General features: G+C 40.5%; 1 protein-coding gene across 1 annotated transcript; it reads left to right on the forward strand.

The window, feature by feature from the left end:
• The first annotated feature begins 711 nt into the window (after positions 1-711).
• On the forward strand, positions 712-26,856 carry gad3 (glutamate decarboxylase 3). Its single transcript, XM_058624266.1, has 16 exons — positions 712-872; positions 5,642-5,749; positions 5,924-6,030; positions 8,257-8,392; positions 10,338-10,428; positions 11,576-11,688; positions 11,972-12,087; positions 14,386-14,465; positions 16,640-16,694; positions 17,913-18,029; positions 19,070-19,134; positions 19,463-19,541; positions 20,893-21,042; positions 25,191-25,298; positions 25,405-25,494; positions 25,581-26,856. The coding sequence occupies exons 1-16, from the start codon at positions 851-853 to the stop codon at positions 25,752-25,754; spliced, it is 1,611 nt and encodes a 536-aa protein (XP_058480249.1). The 5' UTR covers positions 712-850; the 3' UTR covers positions 25,755-26,856.
• Positions 26,857-27,117: the final 261 nt, after the last annotated feature.

Consider the following 27,117-nt stretch of genomic DNA (forward strand, 5'->3'; position numbering starts at 1 on the left):
CGCCAAAATGTCGTTATTGTCAGGCTTCCTTCTTCTTATGAACGATAGGTGATGAGTTGATGATGCAGGAAAAGAAAAATGTTGGCCAAAAAAGCCCAACATCGCTTGTACTTCCTCCGCAAACTGAGAAGAGAGCCCCGGCCCCCATCGTGCACACCTTCTACAGAGGCACCATCGAGAGCATCCTGATCCTCAGCCGCAAAGCCATCAGGATTGCTGGTGATCCCACCCACCCATCTCACAGCCTCTTCAACCTGCTGCTGTCAAGGAGGAGACTGTGGAGTCTCCGGGCCAAAACTAGCAGGCTTAAGGACAGTTTTGTCCTACAGGCGGTCAGGAGGCTCAACTCCCTTCGCCCCCTGCACACACAGACACAGACTGTGGGCGCACACCCCCCTGCCTCCCCTTCAGCATCTGGCATCATGTCACCCCCCCATAGATTACTTTATGTGCACTGTAGCACATCTTTGCTATCAGTTACACTAACAGGACTAAGCGTCACTGGTGGGCACGTAACAAAGAAAAGAAGGAAGATATTTCTCAACTCAGGGGAAACTGAGGTTGGGAAGCACAATTTTCAAACACGACACCATGTCACACTGAGTGCCTAATGCAGGCGGCTCTTCAGTGAAGGCCACACCTTTCTTTACCCAGTGCTCTTTAAATGATTCACGGGCTGATTTTAACAGTGAGTGTCATGTTACTGTCACTGTCTGGGACCTTCCAGGGCAAGGTAACGGGTTAAGAGATTTCCGTGAAGTGTGTTGTTCTTCAAATTAAGAGCAGGTACAGCTGGACGGAACCCTTGATCGGTATCATATTTGAAAAACGGACCTTAATTTGTTTAGATATGGATTTCTTACAGCTACCAGGTAAGACTATACACAATACATGAGTTATCTATTTATTATTAAACTACACATATGATTCAACATTTCAACACAACATGGAAGTTGTTGAAATGGTTTACTTATTATTGTATAAAAGGTCAGAAAAATGCCCATTTAACTGAAAGATGTCTCCTCAAATGATTTAATTAATGCACACATAGCTACGGTGTATTGTTTTAATGTTGCTGTATAGTGATACATGGTCAAATTTCATTCTTCTGTCATTTTATCAGACATTTGCTCCGGCAGTTTACACTGTCTTTTCTTTGATGTGGTCTTAATCAACACACCAGCACTTTTTTGTTGTTAGTTTTACATTTTCCTGTGTTGTGCATCCTTTCCCCTGTCAGTTCACATGTATAACTCAACAATCATAGCACATTTGTGCATTTGAGAGGGCAGGGTTTAAGTGGTGAACATGTCAAAATCAGAATGTAACAGGTAGAATAAAGGCAAGAAAAAAATTGTGAATGGAAACACCTGAAAATAACTGTCCTCACACAGAGTTAAGAAGGATCTGCAGAGAACAATAGCAGAGAATCCCCCAGTCCAGGTGTGCTTGCATATTGTGACTAAAGGCTGTCATTGCTGCAAAGGTGTTGAGTGAAAGGTTTTTTTTTTTTTTACACAGGAATAACTTTAAATAGTTCACTAAATCTGCAAAGAATTCCAAAGATTTATTTTCCTTTGGGGTATTAAGTACATATCCGTGAGACAAAATGTATTTTAAACATTTGAGAATAAAGCTGCAATATAACAAAATGTGAAGATTGAATAAAGGCTCAGTTTCTGTGCTCGCTGTAGACTACAACCTCCCTGTTTAGCTTTGCTGTTGACGATGAATGTCTATTTTTCCCAAAGAAAAATGTCATGTTTTTCTTCGGGCTTTTTTTTTCATTTGATCCTCATTGGTTTTGACTGTTGATCATTATAGGCTCATACCTAAAATTCACACTCTAAAGTGAAACCACTCACATTTCTCGTATCTGGAAATCACTTCCCCGTCTCAACTGGTCCAGAATGCAGCAGCGAGGCTTCTTACTGGTCCTAACAGACACTGTCATCACACCAGTCCTGACTGTCCTTCACTGGTTCCCTGTTTGTTTTAGAACTGCTTTTAAGATTGAACTGATCACTTTTAAAGCTCGTACAGGGCTGGCCCTTGGCTACATTTCCAACAGACCAAACCTTTGCCATCAGGGCCCCTCAACTTTGGAACAACCTGCCTGAGGAGATAAGGCTCACACAGTGATAACTTCTTAAAACTAATTTTGATAGACTGGCATTCTTGAGACATTGTCTTATTATTATTGATTAATTGATTTGACCCTTGACATTGACAGTTATAATCTCCCCCTATTAAACCTGTGTTTTCAATTGCTTTATTTATTTTAATCTTTTATTACCATTCTTATTGTATTTTGTATCCCCTGCTGTTGTTGGCTTTCATTAATCTGTTCTGTGAAAACACTTTGTAAACAAAGACAAAAAATAAATCAAATAAAGACAAAATTAACAAGCAGCACACACTTTTAAATTACAGTTTTGTTCCACTTACTGTCATCGTTAGTGGTGATAACATGCAATACCTGTTACTTTGTAACACAGATCTCTGAGCACTGGTTGTTAGCAGGCAATGAGATGATGGAAAACTTTTATAGTGCCTAGTGACTCTAAGGTCAGGGCTGTATGTGAATGGAAAACACAATGGGAACAACTGTATCAATGAGTGTTGAGTATTATTAAGTCTATAAATATCTACAGACCCATTTCTCAATTGTTTTTTACTGTTTGACTCCAAAGCCAGTGACTAACTGGCAACAGTAACTACTTGTGAATTACTGATAAAAATTTGTTTTTATGCCCCCAGTTGTCATGAGATATCATTTTTGGTTGGTCTGTTGTCTCATTGTTGTAAATATAACATCTCAAAACAAAAAAACAGAAGGAAGGAAATCAAGCAAATACTGATTTATTGTTATTATTATTATTATTATTATTATTATTATTCTTGTTGTTGTTGTTGTTATTATTATTGGCCAGCAGTGGTAGAACAGGTTATCTTTCAACCAGGTTTTGATCCAAGGCTCTACTAGTCTAGTACATTCTGATGTCTCCCTGGGTAAGACACTTAACCCCAGGTTACTGTGCATGGGTAGGGCAGATCAGCTTCTGTACAAAACTCCAGTGCTCAAACAGCTGTGGCAGACATTGTTCCAGACCTGCAGCATTACATCTTCATCTTTCAGATAAATTTCTCCTTCATTTGACTCCAGAGAATGCTTACACGTCACAATCAAAGCATGTAAAACAAACAAGATGACAAACAAGGAGTTCATTAGCAACGGAGACTACTGATGCTGAAACTGCAGTTAAATGAAAACTTAAAGGGGACATATTATGACATGCGAGAGTGCAGGCGAGGGAGGAAGAGCGGTATTATGTCAACGCGGAGGGACAAGTGTGCTGTTGGTGGCTGCACAGTGGAGCACAGTGTATTACACAAACTTCCAGCCTCAGAGGATTTTATATATGAAGCTAATGTGCCGGATAAAGTCAGCAAACGTGTGTTCGTGTGTTCGCTCCACTTCACATCAGACTGCGACCAGCGGTCGCCGCATTTAGTCAGCGACCGTATTTCACCGACGTACAAACACACACAGAAAATAGAGCTCATAACTGACCATTCTGACACGTCCTAATTAAAAATATTTGTTCAGTACGTCCTCCATGACCGGAGCACAGACTCAGTCTGATACAGTCACATACAGCGGCAGTTTATGCAGCTCGCCGCTGGCGATCAGCGGTGCTGTCCCTAAGTGTTTTTAACTGATTTACAGTTCGGCACTGTTCGGCTTGATCCTTGTGTCGGACGTCTCTTCCTGTGACGGCACTCTCGCTGTTTTCCGCGCACGCTGCCATGTTGATATTGTCAGAGAACTAGTGAAGGGAGGGGGAGAGGAATGGAGCGGAGGGAACAGGAGCTGAGTGAGTGAGCGCAGTAAAAAGGACAAATCAGAAACCCCCTGGAAGAAGTGGGTGTGTGTTTGCCTGTGTCTCATTTGCATATAAAGGGACCATGCACAAAACCGAGCGTTCTGAAAGGGGCGGTTTTGGCAGGTTATTGAACTGCTATGATGCTTCATCCTTATGGTATTTTGACTAAAGCATGTCACAGACGTGTTCATTAGGACACCAGGGAACTATTTTAACTTGGGGAAATAAGCATTCTTCTTCTTCTTATAAAGTCGAAGGTTGTGGTTCTTTTTGTGGCATGAACCCAAAACCACAAGTTCCATAGTGTCAATGCAGGCGATGCCGAGCTGCTCGGGCTTTGACAGAGGTGACGTTCCCCCTGTGAACTTAGAGTTCACATACCATCCAGATAATCTTGGCGTTATTATTTGGAGGTTGAAATCCTTCACTCTATCACTTTACGGATGGCTCGAGAGGTTTATCAAAGCGACTGAGAACAATTGTAAGAATAATAAAAATGTACTCTTGTCAATCGATTAAAAAAATTGATAAAAAATGTTTATAAAATCATTTATCATTTATGACCTGAAAATATTACCCACTACCCTATCAGCCTATTTTAACTAACAATGCTGTGCATGGACAGGCCCACAAAACATAGTTACTGGTTTGAATAATATGCAAAATATTGAAGAGATTAATTCCTGACCACCAATGACCATGATTTGCCCTTGATGAAAAATATACAGTGATGAAGGAAAATGAGACTTTTATTTCACGAGTCAACCACTCTGTAAAATAAACTATAAAAGCCAAGAATTTCATTCCATTGATAACATGTTTATTTCCACATAAGAGAATAATTTTAGGGTATCTCAGATGTTATTCTAAAAAGAAAAATACATAACACATGAGATTATGTGTGTCGGTGTGATAGTGATCAGTTACCAATGAACTCTTTTACAATATCTTCCTCTTTTCTCTCCAACAACTTTTACAAAAACTTTTTTTTAACAGAAAAAGGCTCCTACAGTCTGTCGATCGGTAGATTTTGTTTATGTTCTGCAGTGTGTATGGGTTCAAACAGTTTGGCTCCAGGCCTGGATGGTGTATCTGGAAGCTCATTTATTCTTCTGATAACCGGGGCAGCGCAATACTGTTACAGTAATAGTATAAAGTGATTAGGTAAAAAGCTTGAATCAGGAGGATCAAAAGGTTGGTACAATCATAGTTACAGCCAGGATTTGAGAAAATGGAGCTACATTATACAGTAGTGCACTGGCCTAATTACAGGATTCAAAATACAGGCACATTTGTACGACATTACATTTTTGTGAAAAAAAGAGACCTGGTGTGCCAATTACGTCATTTCCAGGTACCTGGTCAATCACACAATCACAGTTTGTGTTTTTTGGGGGTGTGGTTTAGCGCGGCTGAAGGGAGAGACTCTGAGAGCAGATTTAGACCAGCTCTTTTGAGACAAGAGCTCTTTTTTGACCAGTTTGTCAGTAGACCTCCATGAGTTTCAAGTCAGAATTCTGAGAGTAAAGTCAGAACTCAAATATGTTTTTCCCGTGTGGCCCTAATTGCACTAAGTAGTTATAATAGTGTAGTATATACAGTATATACTATATAGTAATATAATGGTTTTTATCCCTCGAGTCTTTGTCAGCGTGTGCACACTTTGGGTAGAGGTGGAGGTTTATAAGAAAATTGACTCTCATACATCAATATTACAACAGCAGCTTGTTGTTCTGTTGGTTCTGAACTTCCAGACAAAATCAGTGATACATCAGCTGGGAGGGACAAAGAGCAGGAGGACTCAGCAGCACTCAGAGACAGGAGAGCGATTCCGGCTGACTTCAGCAACATCTACAGCAAAGGTGAGAGCTCAGTCTGTGGGTCAGTCATTTCCACTCAACCTACATGTCCAGGTCCCAAGTGGGGGAACAACTCTTATGGGGCCTGCAATGAGGTGCTGGCTGGGGATGGGTGAATGAGACAGAAAAAAAACCCAATCATCTCTTTTTTGCCTGTATGTGTTTGTGCATGTGCAGACCTGCTCCCAGCTTCAGGAGGTCAAGAGATTACTCGGGAGTTTTTGCAGGAGGTGGTTGCCATCCTCTTGGGTTACATCTGCAAGTCAACTCAGAGGAATACCAAGGTACTCAACGTATTAAAAAAAAGTTGCCCAATGTAAATGCAGTGTTTTATTCTAACCACTGATTCTATCTAGCTGCAGAGATAAATTCTTGATCATAAACCCCTGAACATAAAGAAGTCTGCCGAGAAATGTAAATATCATAGTGCTTTTTACAAGTTACAGTAGCCCCAATTAAAATAAGATTTGACTTTATTGATCCCACACTATACAGTTGCAAGAAAAAGTATGTGAACCGTTTGGAATTATCTGGATTTCTGCATAAATTGATTATAAAATGTGATCTGATCTTCATCTAAGTCACAACAATAGACAAACACTGTCTTATTAAACTAATACCTCACAAACAATTATATGTTTTCATGTTTTTATCCTTCCAAAAAACTCAACTTTGGTTTCATCTGTCAACAGAATATTTTGCCAGTAGTGCTGTGGAACATCCAGGTGCTCATTTGCAAACTTCAAATGTGCAGCAATGGGTTTTTTTTGGACCGGAGTAGCTTCCTCCGTGTTGTCCTCCCATGAACTCCATTCTTGTTCAATGTTTTACGTATCGTAGGTTTGTCAACAGAGACTCTAGGATTCTTCTTCACCTCATTGAGCGTTCTGTGCTGTGCTCTTACAGTTATTGTTACAGGAAGGCCACTCCTAGGGAGAGTAGCGACAGTGCTGAACTTTCTCAATTTGTCTTACCGTGGACTGATGAACATCAAGGCTTTTCGAGATACTTTTGTAACCCTGTCCATTTTTATGCAAGTCAACAATGCTTACTTGTACGGCTTGTACTTACTTGTACTCTTTTGTGCGAGGCATGGTTCACATCACGCAATCCTTCTTGAGAATAGCAACCTCAAAACTGGTGGGTTTTTTTTGTCGTGTAAGGGAAGCACTACATATGTTCTGAGCTGTTTAAGCAGACAACTGGAAGAGCACACGCCAGACTTATGACTTTTTAACGTAGTAAAGTTTATTAACATCGTAGCAACCACTATAGCTATTCCGAGCCGAGCTAGAACCAAGAGAGTGCTCTTGTGGTGAGTCCGCCCCCACACACTGTTCACGAACAACCAATAGGTGACCTCCACCCCACTAGCGCCAATCACATTGACCTGTGTACAACAACAAAGCAATAACCCATCCTGGTTAATATTCTGTGTGGAGAACACCACAGTTTTTATAGGGCAGGGCAACTTTAACCAACACCTCCAACCTCGTCTCATTGATTGGACTCCAGGTCGGCTGACTCCCGACCCCGATGAGCTCTTGGAGAAGTCATTAGCCTAAGGGTTCACATACTTTTTCCACCCTGCACTGTGAATGTTTATGTTGTGTGTTCAATAAAAACATAAAAACATATAATTGTTTGTGAGGTATTAGTTTAAGAAGACTGCGTTTGCCTGTTGTTGTGACTTAGATGAAGATCAGATCACATTTTATGACCAATTTGTGCAGAAATCTAGATAAGTTCACATACTTTTTCTTGCAACTGTATATACAACTATAACAATAGTATAAACAAAACACTATAGACAATGGAACAGGTATGAACGGGTGTTCAAAAAAGTGTTTATAAAAATAAATGTATTTATTTATCAAATATCAAGTAGTAAAAGAAAATTATTAAACCTGTAACTCGATATTTGATGCGTCTATGCCTGTCACTGTGAGAACATTTAAAACTAATAACCTGTATGTATCTGCAGTGTTGGAAATGAACTTGAGCACATGGAAGAAAAACACACAGGCGGGTGGAGAACATGCAAACTGCACAGAAAGCTAGAATGGTCTTGTTCTGTGAGAAGAGAGTAAACCACCGCCACTTCATCCATTCATCCATCTTCTACCGCTTTATCCTCCACAGGAGGGTCACGGGGGCGCTGTGCCAAGCTCAGCTGACATAGGGTGATAGGCGGGGTCACACCCTGCACAAGTTCACTGCCCCATTCCGAGTCAAGTCAAGCTTGACTCGGAAGCTTGACTTGACTTCATAAAACAAAGAGTTTGTTTTGCTTATTTCCTTGCAAGAAAAAACTAAACTGTATAAATATTAGAAATAAAACTAAAATAAACATATAAGAAAAGTGGAGTGCCATTATGTACAATATGGACAATATCATTGGACAATAAAGTCAAAAACTATACTTTATTGATACAAGTATGGGGCATTGTATAAAATGTGCAATTAAAAATCAAGCTTACCACCAACAAATCCTGCTCCCTGTTGTGTAGGTCCTGGACTTCCACCATCCTCACCAGCTGAAGGAGGGACTGGAGGGCTTCAGTGTGAAGCTGCCAGAACAACCGGAGACTCTGGAGCAGATACTCGTGGACTGTAGAGACACACTCAAATACGGTGTCAGCACAGGTGTGTGTGTGCGTGTTTGAAAGTGTGTTTTGTGTGTGTTTGTGGCCATGGTCACAGAGGTTTGTTGTGCTTGTTGACTGTATTATAAATGCTTTGTATTTATAAAGCACTTGTCTAGCCTCGATGACCACTCAAAGCTGCTGTACGCTACATTTTTTGCCATTCACCCACTCACTCACACTTTCATACAGCCAGGCGCAATGTGGGGACTAGCGGAGCCGGGAATCAAACCCACGCCCTTCGAGTTAAAAGACAACTCGCTCTACCACTGAGCTCCCGTCGCCCTTTTTTTTATACAATGACAGAAGAAAGAAATAGTTTTTTTGAAAGGTTTGTTCCCAGATTGATGATGGAGAATTAGGGCCACACTGAAAAAAAGTAAGATTTTGGGAGTAAAGTTGTAATTCTACAAGACTAAAATTAGTCATACATTTGTAATATTAAAAGAATAAAGGTGATCAGCTGCATCAGGTAGATTGATACTTGAGATTTTGGATCCAGGAGGAATGGAATTCCAAATTTGTGTCAAATGAAATGGATTCTTATTATAAATGATGCGATATGGCACTGCAGTTAATTGTGGCATAGACACAATTAGCCATCACATCAAAAACCTTTTCTTTCTTCAGTATGGCCCTAATACTCGATTGCACAAGATTAACAAAGTGGTCAAATGTATAATTAGCCATCAGGTTGTACCTGCCACATAAATTAAGCCTGATTAGTGAAGTGACTGAAAATGACTATAGCAAAATTCACTTTGAAATATAATAAATGACACAAACCACTTAACCATGGTTAACATTTTTCTTAAACCTCTGAAATCAGAGGCTACGAAGCCACACAGCGAGTGCGAGTTAGCCATTAGCATCATGCTAGCTCATCCTGAGGCGAGCTGCTAAAACAACATTATTTCATAAACCAGCGCCACCTGTCGACTTTCAACAGCCTCCATTTGTCAATTATACCCCAAAAACCAGCCATGCCAAGAGCTTTGTGTGTTTTAAATGTGTCCCGAAGCTTCACACATGGAGCTAAGTACGTCTGCGGGGCCGGTCCCCGGGCTCCGTGTTCACCTGCGGGACGAGTCACTCACCCTGTGTGGGTTGGACTAATCCAAAACAGTGAAAACAAGGGGGGTGTTCTCTGAAGACACGCTGTTACCTGTGAAACACAGGTGCTCTGAAAACACCCCCATTAGCACTTTCCTCCTGATGAAATGAACCATAGACTGTATGAAATTAACATGGCAAAAAATCCAATATTCTTATGTTGAAGGTTAAAATTGATGTAACCATTGGTTAATAATAAATGGGTCAGTTTTTCACATACTATTGTTCTCTGTTTAAGTAATATCACTTGATCAAGCCTATTCTAACATTCCACACTACAAAATATGTCATTTAAGTATGTATGATGTGTGCTGATATCGTATCGGATTAATGTCGGTATCGGCCAATACTCAAGGCTGCAATATATTATCTTATCAGAAGTGAAAAAGTTGTATCGGGACATCCCTACTCAGGATGACACATAATCCTCTGTCACAATCTCTCTCTGGAATAATCTGCCTCTGGCGCCATGCTACTTCTATTTTTGGTTTATACCAGGCTCTGATTGGCTTCTTACTAGCAAGGAATGACCACAATAACTCTCTCGGAGTCAACCTTTAAACTAACTCAGTCCGTGCAAAGTTCTGCTAATAAGTGATGAATTTCCCTCTCACTGTGGATTTGTTCAATATTCAATATGAAATAAATATTTAAAATGTTTAGTAGTCATAACTATTTAAATTACTCAAATGTTTATTATAAAGGTATTCCATTAGTGCATTGTCTTTATGTATTTTAAGTAACAGTGCAGGTTTAGATTAAAGTTCATGCAGGAAGGGGAAACTTTAACTAATTGCTCTTTTGACATGAATGTCTGACCTTTGTTTCTCCAGGCCATCCCCGTTTTTTCAACCAGCTGTCCTCAGGTCTGGATGTTGTTGGTGTTGCGGGTGAATGGTTGACCTCTGTTGCCAACACTAACATGTAAGATCATCACCAGTTGTGGAAATGTTGACTTTTAAATGTTGTCACCATCAGACAATACGTTACATATTTCTCCTGTAGTAAGAATCCATTTTGTAGAAGTACTTTGTATTTATATAGCACTTTTCTCAAGTCGTGATGACCATTCAAAGCTGCGTAACACTACAGTTTTGCCATTCACACCCATTTATGTATACCCATTCACACACTTCCTGACAACAGGAAGAACGTGGAGTTTGGTGTCTTGGCCAATGACACACCGGCATGTAGACTAGCGTAGCTGGACTCCACTAGTCTAGCAGACTCTTTTAACAGCAGGTGAACAGGTAAATAACAGGTTGGTGGCCACATGATTGAGTCGTGGATTAGTGGCGTTTCCTTGCAGCAAAAAGACCCTGGATTGCGACCCTGTCCAACCGAGGGCCTTTCTGCATGGAGCTTGCATGTTCTCACTGTATGTGATTTTTCTGTGGTTCTCTGGTTTCCTTCAACAGTCCAGAAACATCTGTCCAGGGTGTACCCTACTCCATTACACTCTGCAATCACTTTTAAAATCATAAGGGAATTTATAAGAATTTATAATCGCCTTTTAGCTCCCCCCCACAGATTTGCACAGAGAACATACTTTTATGACACCACCATAAACATCCGTCCATTATCTACTGCTTTATCCTCACTGTTGTAAAAACTCTCGCTCCACCCTCCCTTCCCCTCTCCTGGCCTCCTGGTTTTCAGCGGAGATGGCAAACATACGCTGTGGAGCCATGTCTGTGCCGATGGAAGAACAGGTAACCATCAATGAAAACAAACCAGCAACAGACAACACGGTCAAGCAAACGCCCTTACATCAATGCACAGAAGACAGAGATTATCCCAAAGATACTTTAAGTGCAACAGCTTAAACGGCATCCATTTTGCATGCTCCTATGTTTTTTAGTTCTCACCGTTCAAGAAAGTCTGGTCCCATGTTTACTCGTGTGTGGCCCCTGGCTCAGTCAGTCATTTCTGATCTAATAGCCAGTACCTGGCGAGGGTGGACATGTAGTGCTGTAAAGCAATTTGTGTTACTTCCGAGACACAAGACTTTGGGAGACCTCCTGATTCTTAGGACTCAACAATACACTACAACTGTGTGTGTCTTTGCTAGGTTTACTTATGAAGTGGCTCCTGTTTTCACCCTCATGGAGGAGGTTCTACTCAGGAAGATGCACAGCATGGTGGGATGGTCTGATGATGAAGCAGATGGAATCTTCTGTCCAGGTAAAAGGGTGGATGAATAAACTGTAGATATTGTAATTTATTGATATTTTGATTAACCTTTAATGTTTGCCTTAAATATATCAATAGTTCAGCAGCTGTGAAGAAAATGCTGATTTTGTTCAGACGTCCTAAGTTATTGTTGCTGAAAATGTGGTTTTCTAAAAATCACATTTTTGGATTTCTTGAAGTCTGCCAAGCACTTTATGCCATCTTCACACCGTCGACAACAAACACATGAACAAACCCCTACCTGCTCATTAACGGTGTGATTTGTGTTTGGTAGGAGGCACCATCTCCAACCTGTACAGCATCCTGGTGGCCAGATATCACTTCAACCCCGAGGTGAAGACCAAAGGGATGGGAGTTCTTCCTCCACTGGCTCTCTTCACATCCGAGCATGTAATCGCACTTCACATGCACACATCAGCCCCTTCTATGGATATTAGAATGATCATTTGTTATATATTTATATATAATTTACACCCAACGGTGTTTGATGAATTTTACAACTGCATTTAAGCCATCCATATTGCACGCCTGTAGTGAACACACACACGCAAGCATGGGCACAGTAGTCGTGGGCAGTACATATCTCCGCTCAGGTAGCAATTGGGGATTGGGGTACCTTACTTGCTTGCCTAGTATGTGTACTTAATAAAGTGACTGTGTGGTTCTCTGCTGCTGTAGCCGATCTGATTTCAAATTCACTGGTGACTGTATGTGGGAGGCAGTGACATTAAAACCTTGGAAACAATCCCAAAAAATAAGTTTATATTATGCTTGATAGATGGTAACAAAAGTGTGGATGACACTAAACTCTTTATTTTGAATACTGTCTACATTAGTACCTCGAGCAACCTAGATCTCTAGCTTCCCATCTTGTGTGAGAGACTCTCCCCTCGTTTTAATCTTCCTGACCAGCGTCTTATGCTGATTTTAAACTTCCTGACAGAGGGTCTCTGTTAATGGACTTGTGTCCAATAAGATGGTGTCAAACTGTGGTTCGCCTCAGGGCTGTGTCCTTTGCCCCTCCTGTCTTTACTCCAACCTTTTTCAAACTGTGGGGGGGCCCTGGGGGGGCGTGGAGACTTTCCAGGGGGGCCGCGAGTTCTGTTTTTTTTTAAGGTCCTAACTAAAGTTTAGCAGGGGGAACTTTTGGTCTCGCTGTGACCAGGACTCATTAAAGTGACGTACCACAACAACATCTACACTGGTGACAAGGTTTGGAGAATAGAGAAGTTTCTCACAGGGGCAAAAAGAAAACTAAACTAACAACAAGCCAACGTCAGCCGAACAGAACAATGATTCACGACCTCTCTGTGTGTTGTGTCTCAAAACATTAGCAAGGGACAGCATTTGTGTTGCTAAAACAAAAATGTTTTATTTGCACAGCAAATGATTGATATTGGTAAAGTATTCTTTGTTATCCAAATGTATTTATTGTTTAAAAAATGACACTATTATAGTTATAATTGCACATTTCATATTTTTGTTTGAAAATTGCTTTCTCATGAAGCAATATTGAGGTTATTTGTGTTGCTAAAGCAAAAATGTTATTTGCACAACAGATTATTGAAAGAAAAGTGAAACGTTTCTTCTAATATTGATTCAACAAATGTTATACTTGACACATTGTTACAATTTTACGAGAATTGCGGAGCCCCCGGGAAATGTCTTCCTCCAAAGGGGGGCCCAACAGATAAAACTTTGAGAACCACTGCTTTACTCCATGAACACGGCCCGGCTTTGTCTGAATTTGATAAGTGGTGTGACGATAACTACCTGGACCAAAGTTTCTAAAACTACAACACTGTGCGTAGTAAGGAGGTCCAGTTAGTGTTAGTGGCGACGTATAAATATCTTGGCACAGTGTTTGATCATCAGCTGAAATTTGATGCCAACAGAGAATACACTCCCAATAATAGAAAATCTGTTATTTCTTGTTTCACTGTTTCATATGTAAACAGGCATAGAGACTTGTGTTCAATCTGGGGAGATTGGGTGGCTAAAAAGGACAAGGTCGCTGGTTTCTTTTGCCCCTGAGCAGAACGTTAGGTTCTCCAAATCTTTCTTACCCTCGGCTATTAGGCAACTAAACTTAGATCCGTGTCAGTTTTACTAATTTTACTCATTTTGAATACATTTGGTAATATTTGGGGTCAATTTTACTAATTGCATTAACCTTATTTATTCATTTTCTCTTTTTCTCTCCCTTCTTTCCTATGTTCCCGTTGTCTTACACCCAGTGCCTGATCTGCTGTATGTTGATGATAATGATTGTGTATGGGAAGCTACAGATGAATTGCCCTTCTGGGACCAATAAATAAAGTTTTCTGAATCTGAATCTAATGTGGACACACATGTAGATTTTGAAATGCCTGTGAAACATGCTTTCTCATCAGTCTACGCCCGGAATCTAATCTGATGTCTTTTCAGTGGCGTGTGTGTTATATAAATAGTGGTTTCACCACACAGTCTTCCACCAAAGACTGATAAATTGTTAATTCAGCACCCTGATTCCTATGTGCACTGATCTTCTCTCTATTCACCTTCACTCGGCATGTGCACCTGGGAACATCTTCTGGCCTGAACCAAACAGTAGAGCAACTTCACTGGGTTGAATGAAAAGCTTTTATGTTCATTATGTGCATGAAGAGAGACAAAGGGAGATGAAAGGTTTTCTTTTCACCCTTTCAGAGTCACTATTCAGTGAAGAAATGTGCCGCCGTGCTGGGGATGGGCAGTGACAATGTGTTGGTGGTGAAATGTGATGAACGGTGGGTAAGGCAGAAACTCACCAAGTCACGTGTTAAAAGTCAGTGTGTTGCATGACAAAAGACATGTTTGCTCACCTGTTCTCGCTTTATGTGTCTTCATACTGGTCGAAAACGTTGATTTAAACCTGAGTGTAAACCGGTTTTTGATCAGTAGAGACCAGTCAATGTGGTTATGCGACTCAAACACGTTATTTCTTCTCCGTCTTCTTCATTCTTTTTGGCAGCAATGCAAATCCCAGCATCATTTCAGCTGTAGCACTCAAGACATTGAGCTCTTTTAAAGCGTTTTAAATTTTAATCTTCTGCACTGTACATTCTTATAATTGTTTAAGAGAATTTATGTATATATAGTTGGGTTTTGTTCAAATCGTAAATGTAAATGATTTAAAAGCACATTGAGTTGCCCTGTATGAAATGTGCGAAACAAATAAAGCTGCCTCGCCTATATTAGCATACCATTAGCAAGTAATATTTGTAGCAAGCTTAACTTTTAACAACAAGGGACTGGTCTCAATATTTTTAAATGCTTTATTTAAGTCACTGAAAAGTCGATTTGACAAAAGGCACAGAGAATCTTCCTAATTCAATAACTTTATACTGAGGCATGTCAGTGTATAAATATGTCTACTGCTTTATCATTCAAATGAGGTTCACGGGGAGCTGGAGGTAATCCTAGCTGACACAGGGCAAACAGGGGGGTACATCCTGGAGCGCACCAGTCCATCACAGTGCAAACATACAGAGACAAACAACCACCCACTCTCACATTCCTGATAGTATAATGTACAGTACAATTTAGTGATATATCCTCGTCCTTTCTCATGCAATAAATAAACCACTGGTACTGTTAATAAACAATAAATAAAATAAATAAAAAGCTACACAGGCTGTTCTTAAGTCTCTGATCGTGGAGCTTTAACTGGAAACTGTAGTAGTTTGAGTTGCTTTGTAAACTAATAGCTCTTCAGTACCAAAGAGAGATAATAATTCATTTTATACTACACAAACACAGGAGTTGTTGATTCACCGCTGCCTCCATCAGTAAGTTCAAATATTATTTTGTAACTTTTATGTCTCATTGCGGGGCCATACGGTTGGTGTAGCGGTTAGCTGGAACAAGGGCCTTTCTGCGTGGAGTTTGCATGTTCTCCCCGTGTGTGCGTGTGTTTTCTCCGGGTTCTCCGGCTTCCTCCCACAGTCCAAAAAACATGCAATATGGGGATTAGGTAAATTGGTCACTCTAAATTGACCATAGGTGTGAATGTGAGGTTGTTTGTCTCCATGTGGCCCTGTGATGGACTGGCAAACTGTCCAGGGTGTACCCTGCCTATCGCCCCATGTCAGCTGACAATCGCGACCCTCTGGTAGAGGATAAAGCGGTAGATAATGGATGGATGGATGTTTCATTGAGTAGCAAAGAGACGCTCACACACTGTCTAAACTTACAAGCATGATTTTATTGTTGCAACGTTGAACAAAAGCTCGCCTGATGAAGGTCTAGGACTAAAATGTTGCAACAAAACGACATCGTTTCAGGAAATATCGCCGTCCACACGGAACCCCCCAAAAAAACTCAAAACGTTGTGGTACATATGACAACAAAAACAGAGAAGAATACGTTTTACACATTACAGATATTTGTTTGCAATGTTTGTTTACCTTTTGCGCCGTGTCTGTGTGAATACGTTGTGACTTTACAAAACTCTACGACTTTTTTATTTTTAAAAGACGCGACTACTGACAAATCTACAGACTTTCTGTCATAAACCTAAATACTTGACGAGAAGGAAATGAACAATTCTGCCGCACGAGTGAGATCCATGTAACTGTATTTGATGCGGGCGAAGTCAGACACACACACACACAGAGCGCACACACATGCCCAGCGCACATATAGAGTCTGTTGATGTGAAGTGAGGCTGTCTGTGTGTGGAACAATCACTGATCTGTTATGTTTATTCAAGTGAAAATAAGTTTGGTTTTCTCCTCTCTTCATTCGTGTGTGAAATCTCTAAAGACAGGACGTGATATCTAGTGTCTTCTGTGTTTACTGCCCCTGTATGAAAATACAATATCTTAATTTTTGTTTTTCCATAGCTTGTTGGACAGTAAGCTGGGGTAACTTGCTGCGTGTTTACTGAGCATCTTTAATTTTTCTCTTTTGGTTCTCAAAGGGGGAAAATGATTCCTACTGAACTTGAGTCTTGCATTGTTCAAGCTGAAAACCAGGTGGGAATCATGAGCATAAAAAGTAACGTTAACCTCTTTGTATTTTAATATTGCGGTGTGTATGTTTTGTTGATTTTGTTGTCGGGGAGAACTCTCCCTTGCATTAACTTTAAATTTGGTCAGTGTTACCTGAAAAACTTTTGCTCCGCTCACACTGTTAACTTTATTAGCAACACTACACTGGTACTGTTAACTTTATTAGCAACACTACACTGGTACTGTTAACTTTATTAGCAACACAACACTGGTACTGTTAACTTTATTAGCAACACTACACTGGTACTGTTAACTTTATTAGCAACACTACACTGGTACTGTTAACTTTATTAGCAACACAACACTGGCACTGTTAACGTTATTAGCAACACCACACTGGTACTGTTAACTTTATTAGCAACACTACACTGGTACTGTTAACTTTATTAGCAACACTACACTGGTACTGTTAACTTTATTAGCAACACAACACTGGTACTGTTAACTTTATTTGCAACACTACACTGGTACTGTTAACTTTATTAGCAAAACAACAATGGTACTGTTAACTTTATTAGCAAAACAACAATGTAACTGTTAACTTTATTAGCAACACAACACTGGTTCTGTTAACTTTATTTGCAACACCACTGGTACTGTTAACTTTATTAGCAACACTACACTGGTACTGTTAACATTATTTGCAACACAACGATGGTACTGTTAACTTTATTTGCAACACTACACTGGTACTGTTAACTTTATTAGCAAAACAACAATGGTACTGTTAACTTTATTAGCAACACTACACTGGTACTGTTAACATTATTTGCAACACAACGATGGTACTGTTAACTTTATTTGCAACACTACACTGGTACTGTTAACTTTATTAGCAAAACAACAATGGTACTGTTAACTTTATTAGCAACACTACACTGGAACTGTTCACGTTATTAGCAACACAACACTGGTACTGTTAACGTTATTAACAACACCACACTGGTACTGTTAACTTTATTAGCAAAACTACACTTGTACTGTTAACTTTATTAGCAACAAAACAATGGTACTGTTTACTTTATTAGCGACACAACACTGGTACTGTTAACTTTATGTGTCAAAATATAACAACACTCAAACATAGTTGGTTCTCCACCACATTTGTCTCATTGCATCTCATAAAATAAAGTGCATACTTGGGTTCATATAATAAAATCATTGTCATCTTTCTTTTTCCAGGGTTTGGTTCCATTCTATGTGAATGCGACGGCAGGAACCACAGTATTTGGTGCCTTTGATCCTCTCAGTGCCATCGCAGACATCTGCCACAAACACACACTCTGGATGCATGTCGATGTAACGTCCCACAACTCTCTGTCTCTTTCCCTCTTTCTCTCACACATGACCATAAATGTTTGCCTGAAATCCTGGTGCTTCTGTCCACCTTCTTTGTTGATCCGGTTCTGTGAATGCGATCTAGGATATAGTTAGCTCTGAGGGCTCACAGTAAGAGGGCCCCAGTTCCAATCCCATTTTGAATCCTTGTTGGACCTGGAGTCTTCTGTGTAGAGGGTGTATCCTGCCTCTCACTTAGTGTCAGCCCAAAGTGTAATCATAAGGAATGAATGAATGAAATGTGAAATGGTATGTTGATTGTTCATTATCCGTTGTTTAAGGCCTTTGTTCAAATTGCAGTCGGCTAAAATGAAAGATTGTGTGAGTCAGGTGGATTTATAACAGTAGGACATTCAGTTGAGGGGCAGAGGCTAGCTTGAGCACTTTGGACAAAACTTTGGACAAATTCACTTCAGCCATTTCCTATGAATGACCTGGTGCTTTTCCTCTCTACTAACACTCTTTACTTTTGTAGGACCACTCCATTTAGTTTTCTTTATTAGTATTACTGTAAACTTTATATGCCGTATACTTTATTAGCAACCCTCCACTTACACTGATTTTTTTATGAGGTTTACTGCTGTGTTCTCACATGTGCTCACTCATAGGAATCAATGACCCCAACCGTTCGAGGCAGATGCTGCACATCTCTGAGCCTGGTTCAGTCAGAGTTTTTTCTCTCCACTGATGCCTAGTGCTTGCTCATTGTGTGAACTGTTGGGGTTCTCTGCTCTCCTTGATTTTGTCTATGTACAGTGCCTTGAGATAATGTATGTTATGATTTGGCACTATGAATTGAATTTTATTGAATTGAATTGAATGATAGGACTTAAAATGACCAACAATGTCCAACATAATCATAGACGTACACACTTTCTGTATTATGTAAACAGTGTTACACGTTCATGAACTCTGTTACCCATGTAACAGATACAGAATTAAAGAATCAGCATATTGAGCTTTGTTCTTTTGACTTTTTCTTTTCATCCATGTCTCCACAGGCAGCGTGGGGTGCAGGCCTGCTCATGTCAGACAGACACAGCATGAAACTACAGGGCATCGAACAGTAACTACTTAACATGCAATCTGTCAACAATCTTCACTCTTGCACACAATTACTGTATGTAAACCTGCCTGTTTAAAAGTCCCATGTGTATAAGGATTGTGACATTTTATGGAGCACCACCCTTGCACAAAGGCTTATTCTAAAGCTACACAACTTAAATGATTTATTTTTAAAGTGGTTATACACTAAAATATGCATACAAAACATTCTTATGGGTAATATATTCAATTTTGGTCAATAAACCCTCCTAAATTTTACACATTGGAACTTAAACAGCACAGTCTAAGGTCAATCACTCAGTACTGCACTTTTCTCTTTTATTTCTCAGAGCTTGTTCTGTAACATGGAATCCTCACAAGTTGATGGGAGTCCCTTTGCAGTGCTCGGTCATACTGGTCAAGAAGAGAGTAAGACATTATTCTATACTCTTCAGTTTACATGTCGCATACTAGCCTGCCTGATCACTCTACGGTAACTGCAACTGCAAAAGACAATCTATATTCAAAAATATTTTTTTTAGGGGGTTGAAGAAACTAAGAGTCCTCTTAAAAACAACCAAGGAGTTTGGAGGCTTCTGTAGTTCTGTAGTGAGGCAGGGGTGTAGGCAGAGCTCTGAAAGGGAGTGGACCAGGTTTATGTACTGTGGGCTGACAGTGAGGTGCCCAAACCTGCCACACATCTCTGCAAGAACGCACACACAAGCTAAGTAATCAGGAAATAAGACAACAAAATAAAAGAGATAAAAAAAAAAAACAGAAGTGACCTGGAGTCATAGGTGACTCTTTGTGGCAAAGAAGGACAAAGGACACCTCTGTTCCCAACCCTAGAGAGAGACTTCCTATCCATCCATCCAGGCCTTCACCCGCCACTGCCGCAGGACCTGGATCCGAGCTCAAGCCGCCCTTCTCAAAGTCGCTGGTCGCTATGCCTCTGCCTCCAACCGCCACCTCTCTCAGGCTCCAGAATATGAACTAGGTCAAAAGGTTTGGCTCTCCGCCCGTGACCTTCCCCTGAGGGTGGAATCAAAGAAGCTGGCCCCTCGCTTTATTGGTCCTTTCGAGGTTGTCAAGATCATCAACCCAGCAGCAGTGACACTCAAACTCCCCAGATCCCTGCTATCCCACCTCCTCAACCTCTGTCATTTCAGCGACGGAGGCCTCACCGACACGGTCCGCCGTCCCAAAATTGCATTCCTTTTCCACTGCAGCGTGCAAAGCTTGTTATTGCACAGTATCCATTAATATTGCACATTACCCATTCAGGTTGCCCACTGTCAATTTATACTGCACATTATATTGCACAGCAGTGCGTTGAACAGAGAAGTTGAGTTATAACAGATGGTAAAGAAACCAAACTAAAAATATTGTAATTTATTGGCCATTAATAATTAAAACATGTGCTCCTGTCTTAACAATGAGCTGAAGGCGAGGTTGAGTTTAAAACGGTCCCTTAGGGCTTAAACTTGCTTTTGTCATTTTTCTGATCCCCTTTATTTTGCAGTGCAGTAATACAAATGATCCCAGAGGACCAGCATTTTTTTAGGCCATCTAATGAGTCTGCAGTATCTCAGTACCTCAGCCTGCCTATCAAAAATCTTGTCTTTTCACAGGGAGATAACTTTCACAATGATTCTGTTTATTCATAATTGTTTTATAGTCCAACAGCTCAGTCCGTGTTTTACATTTGCCTTTAAATGTACAGTCAGATATTAGGAGGTTTCTGATTGTCTGTGATCTCCCATGTCTTGCTCCTCTGCAGGGTCTCTTGCAGCAGTGTAATGAGCTGGGGGCTGAGTACCTTTTCCAGCCGGATAAACCGTACGATGTGAGCTATGATGCTGGAGATAAGAGCATCCAGTGTGGTCGACATGTTGATGTCTTTAAGTTTTGGCTCATGTGGAAAGCAAAGGTAATCTTTGACATGATCTGTTTCACTTGACTGTGACTCGTCTCTTTGATTCTACATTGAGCTACATACTGTTTAACCAAAGGCAGCGAAGAGAGGGACATTAATATGAGACTTTAGTTTCTGCTTTATTTACAGACTGTGCTTTACATATGTACAGTTGAAACCAGAAGTTTACATACACTAAATAAAAAGACACATATGCTTTTTTTTTTTTCTCACTGTCTGACATGAAATCAGACAATCACTTTTCCTGTTTTAGGTCCGTTAGGATTACCAAAATTATTTCTATTTGCTAAATGTCAGAATAATTCAATTCAATTCAATTAATTTGTATAGTGCCAAATCATAACATACATTATCTCAAGGCACTGTACATAGACAACATCAAGGAGAGCATAGAACCCCAACAGTTCACACAATGAGCAAGCACTAGGCATCAGTGGAGAGAAAAAACTCCCTCTTAACAGGAAGAAATCTCTATACTAATATCGACTTTTAATTATAGCACAATAATAATAGTGATGATATGTATGATATGAATAGCCTCGAAAACTGGATCTTGATCCTGCAACCTGCAAGATGAGAATACAGAGAAAAAGGGAGGGGGGAAGGAAGGAAAGACACAAACTAGGGAGAGAAAGAGACAAGGTTAATGACATATAAAAAGTCATATTCATACCCTGAGTGTGAGAGAGTGAATGTGCATGCACCACAGGAAAATCCCCCAGCAGTTTAGGTCTATAGCAGCATAACTAAGAGATGGTCCAGATTTCCCTGAACCAGCTCTAACTAAAAGCTTTATCAAAAACTTTAAATACAGAGAGAGGCTCCGCCTCCCAAACTGTCATTGGAAGCTGGTTCCACAGGAGAGGAGGAGCCTGGTAACTGAACGCTATTCTGCTCTTACAGACTCTGTGAACCAGTGGCGGACTGGGTCAATAATTCAGGCCAGGAATTTGATGCTATTCCAGGCCACCCTTCTCATGCAGACCACCATACCTCTAGCTGTGTATTCTCAACCTATTTGATAGTTAAAAGAAATTTAGGAGTGACCAATAAGTGATCTATTTGAATATATGATTTTCATTGAAAACCCTGTTTTCAAATGTTATAGCAATGGGTGAATTCTCAAAAACTCATGCGGACAGCAGCCATAGGATACACAAATGTACAAGGCAAGACACACAAAACATTTATCATTTATCATTTATGGTGCAGAATTACAATAAAGAAAACTGCCACAAAGCTGCAGCCTAATAGATTAAGAGTAAACAAAAAAGCTAGCTGTATTTAATTATGATTTATTATTTCAGCATGTGTAAACTATCCTGTAGTAGCTCAAACATTATGCAACAAAATCATATTTTTCATTCATCTCTAGGTATTCTGGATTGATTGTCGGGCCGTGTGTGTGTGTGTGTGTGTGGAGGGGGCTGGGGCAGCGCATGTGACTTCCACTATTGTTGCTTAAGAGGTGATGGAATTAACCCTCTGTGAGACACACAGTCTGCGGTGGTGACGGTGATTGAACGATAAACGCATTGAAAGCTATAGCGTTTTTGACTGACCTCGCTCCTGGTGAACATGTCACTTATTCTGGAACATTTCGCTGCGTCTGTGGCAAGGGCTTTCCGTTTTCTGTCCCTCTCTCTCTCTGCTCTACCTTTCATTTTATTCTGTCCCTCCATTTCTCTCGACTACTAGAGTGAAGACAGTGGAGCTAATTGATTGTTGTGTGACACCGACAGGTCGCCGAGCGGCGTCATTACGTAACTAGATGGATTGATTTGATTGGCCGGGGCGTCCAGTAACTCCAGTCAGTCCACTCAGTCCGGTGACTGTTCAAGTCAGGCCAGGATGACCATCAGGCCATCGGGAAGCGTCCCGGTGCTCCCGATGGCCAGTCCGCCACTGCTGGGAACCACAAGAAAACCTGTATTTTGTGACCTAAGTGGTCTGTTAGGGTGATAAGTTAAGACTAGGTCTTTCAGGTATGAAGGGGCCTGACCATTAAGTGCTTTGTACGTGAGGAGGAGGATTTTAAATGTAATTCTAAACTGTACAGGGAGCCAGTGTAGAGAAGCTAACACTGGAGTTATATGGTCTCTCTTTCTAGTTCCTGTCAGCACTAATGCTGCAGCATTATGAATTAACTGAAGGGTTCTACCAGACTTGTTGGAACATCCTGATAATAAGGAGTTATTATCCTGTAAGACAATAAGGAGTCAGCATCCTGTAAAGACAGAATGTTTCTAATTTTCATAATGTTCTGCAGGTGGAAGAAGGCTGTTCTGGAAATTAGTTTTATGTGTGAATCAAATGACATTTCCTGGTCAAAAGTAACTCCAAGGTTCCTCACAGTAGAACTGGAAGCCATGGTGATGTCATCTAAAGTGACAATGTGATCAGAAAGTTTTTCTTTGAGGTGTTTAGGACCGAGTATAATGACCTCAGTTTTTTCTGAGTTTAAAAGTAGAAAGTTACAGGTCTCTGAAAGGAACTCTGAATAAGGTGCAGGTGGAAGATCATAATTGGTTTCTGTGATTTCCAACTAGGATGAGATAGATTAAGAGTAAGGCTTTCAAACGATGAATATCCTGGTTTGTTCTTGGGATTGATTAATAATCTAGTATTAAAAATGGCTGCTACACCTCCTCCTCGGCCTGAGCTTCTAGGAATATGGGTGTGAGCATGAGTGGGTGGAGTTGACTCATTTAGACTAACGTAATCTTCTTCAAGTGACCAAGTTTCAGTTACATAGAATAAATCAATACAATTGTCAGAAATTAGATCATTTATTAAAACAGATTTTGAGGAGCGTGACCTTATATTTAAAAGTCAGAAGTTTACATACACTAAGATAATTATGCCTTTAAACAATTTGGGAAAGCCCAAATGAAAATGTCATGTCTTTGGAAGCTTCTGATAGGAAGGAGACAGGTTCGCTGTCCCAGAGATGAATGTGCTTCGGTCCAATATGTGCATATCAACCCAAGAACAAAAGCAAAAGACATTGTGAAGATGCTGGCTGAAGCTGGTAAGAGTGTGTCATTATCCACAGTGAAACAAGTACTGTACCGACATGGGCTAAAAGGCCACTCTGCCAGGAAGAAGCCATTACTCATTTTTGGAGACGTCCTGTGGTCTGACGAAACTAAAATCAAACTGTGGCCATAATGACCCTCGTTACATTTGGAGGAAAAAGGGGGAAGCTTGCAAGCCTGAGAACACCATCCCAACTGTGAAATACGGGGGTGTTGTGGGGTTGTTTTGCTGCAGGAGGGATTGATGCACTTCACAAAATAGATGGCATCATGAGGAAAGAACATTATGTGGAATACTGAAGCAACATCTCAAGACATCAGCCAGGACGTTGAAGCTTGGGCGCAAATGGGTCTTCCAAATGGACAATGACCTGAAGCATACTGCTTCTGAATCAATCTGGAAATTGCACCCAAGGATGAACCAGACTTGTACAAGTCCACAATTCTCTTCCTGATATCTTGGCTGATTTCTTTTGACTTTCCCATGATGTTACACAAAGAAGCAGTGTGTTTCAGGTGTGCCTTTAAATACATCCACAGGTATGTCTCTAATTAACTCAAATCAGAAGCTTCCGAAAACATGACATGTTCATTTGGGCTTTCCCAAATTGTTTGAAGGCATAATATGTAAACTTATGACTTTGAAGAAAGTAATAAAACATTGTCTAAAAAAATCCTTCTCTCATTATTCTGGCATTTAGCAAATAGAAATAATTTTGGTAATCCTCACGGACCTAAAACAGGAAAAGTGATTGTCTGATTGTCAGGATGTAAACTTAATTAGGGCTGGTCTGACAACATGTTTGTTCATTTAATTTACTCAGAAAACAGAGTCAGTCCACATATTTCTATGGTCTCAACTCCCTGGGTAGGTCTATGTAATGTGAGCAATATGTAAAAACATACAGTACAGCCACAAATACATAAAATAGACACAGCAATATAACGTGCCAACAACACATAAGTCCCAAATTGCATATCACCATTTCCACTGCAAAGTGCATAGCTTGTTATTGCACAGTGTCCATTAATATTGCACATTTTCATATAGATAGCACATAGTCCACTTTTTTTGCTTGTTTTAATGTCTTGTTTGTGTGTCAGGGCTCAGAGGGTTTTGGATCTCAGATCAACAAATGCTTAGAGAATGCTGAGTATCTGTATGATCAACTGCAGAGGAGGACCGACTTTGAACTGGTCTTGAAAAACAAAGTAAGCCTGTTTTTGTCCTTAAAAAGCTGTACTTATTGGAAACCTTACTTTGTAATCACCACCCCATCAGCTGTAATGTGTACATCCTGTGGTCTTTGTCTCACAGCCAGAGCACAGTAATGTGTGTTTCTGGTACATCCCTCCCAGTCTGAGAGGCCTGCCAGCTGGACCTGACAGGGATGAAAGACTCCATCAGGTCAGTAGTTGTTGTATCTAGTTGTATTGTCCCGTATAAAATGCTTTCCATATATTGTTCCATATGTAATGCTCCTCTCTCTGTAGGTGGCTCCCAGAATCAAAGGCAGGATGATGGAGAAGGGCTCTCTTCTGATTGGCTATCAGCCTTTAGGAGCCAGAGTCAATTTCTTCAGGTGTGTCTTCTCCAATCCTGCGACACAGCAAGAGGACATTGACTTCCTGCTGGACGAGATTGCCCAACTGGGCTATGACCTCTGATCTCTCTTGTTATGGTCATGTTAAAGGAAACAAGTAGATCTGATATTGCGTGCGTCACAGAGTAGCTGTGCTGCAGTCAGTTGTTGGCAAATCGTCTTTTTTAAAATCTCATCGAACTGCACTTGAGAAACATTTGCAACCGTCAACTGCTTGTGCTCCTATTTACACTCATTGTCTCATTAAAGGCAGTATGTTTACTCTCGCTTAAATGCTATAGTTCACCGTTCATACATGTTCCACACACCTGCTGTTCATGTACATTTCAACTTTTAAGAACCAACCAATGGTGAAATGATCCCTGCCTCTGGGCAGATGCTGCAGGTGGTGCAATTAGCCTGGATGACACATTTAAAGTCAGATCAATTCTTGACTCATGACTTTCCCTGGTTTTAATTCTCAACTCTGATGTAGTTAGATGTAGTTAAGACCACACTAAGACGTCCATCTGAACCCTCAGAGAATTGAATGATGTCACCTGCTGTGTGTCCAAGTGTGGAAGAAATGTGACACGCTTCATACTTCATGTTGTAAATGGTCTTTTCTAGTATTGGTGACCAATCAATTCTCAACACCCATTTCACTCACTTTTATACAGCACATTTTCTGTCACACATCTTTCATACCGGGCCACACAGTGGTGTAGTGGTTAGCATGGGCCTTTCTGCATGGAGTTTGCATGTTCTCCCCGTGTGTACGTGGGTTTTCTCAGTTTTCTCCGGCTTCCTCCCACAGTCCAAAAACATGCAATGTGGGGATTAGGTAAATTGGACACTCTAAATTGACCACAGAAGTGAGTGTGAGAGTGAATGGTTGTTTGTCTCCATCTGTGTGTGGCCCTGCGATGGACTGGCGAACTGTCCAGGGTGTACCCCGCCTATTGCCCGATGTAGCAGAGATTTGCACAGCACCCCCCGCGACCCTCTGGTGGAAGATAAAGCGGTAATTTATGACTGACTGACATCTTTCATACCTGTTTGTGGGTTAATGTCTTGGAACATTTTATTTTTACAGCATATATCACAGCCCAATCATTCATCAATCAAGTGATTCAAACAATATGCATACAATGAAGAACAGTGTAGGTTATAAACAGCGTTGAAAATCCAAGCTACGCCAATTAAAGCACTATTTACTATTTGTTTTGTTTCAGGCTCAGTTTTTGGTTTAATATTTTGAAAAAACAATGCAATTATATTTGTATAAAATGCTGTAATGTACAGTAGGTTACTGCACCTGGTTAGGGTTAGGGTTGTTTGGATGTCCTGCTTCAGAGTTCACTGGAGTCACTGTAGGGGGAGGCAGAGAGCAAATCCTACTCTGTGCCACTTTCAAGAGTGAATGAGGAATTATTTAAAGATACTTT

This window comes from Solea solea, chromosome 1, assembly GCF_958295425.1.
Source record: "Solea solea chromosome 1, fSolSol10.1, whole genome shotgun sequence".
In the NCBI taxonomy this organism is placed as follows: domain Eukaryota; kingdom Metazoa; phylum Chordata; class Actinopteri; order Pleuronectiformes; family Soleidae; genus Solea; species Solea solea.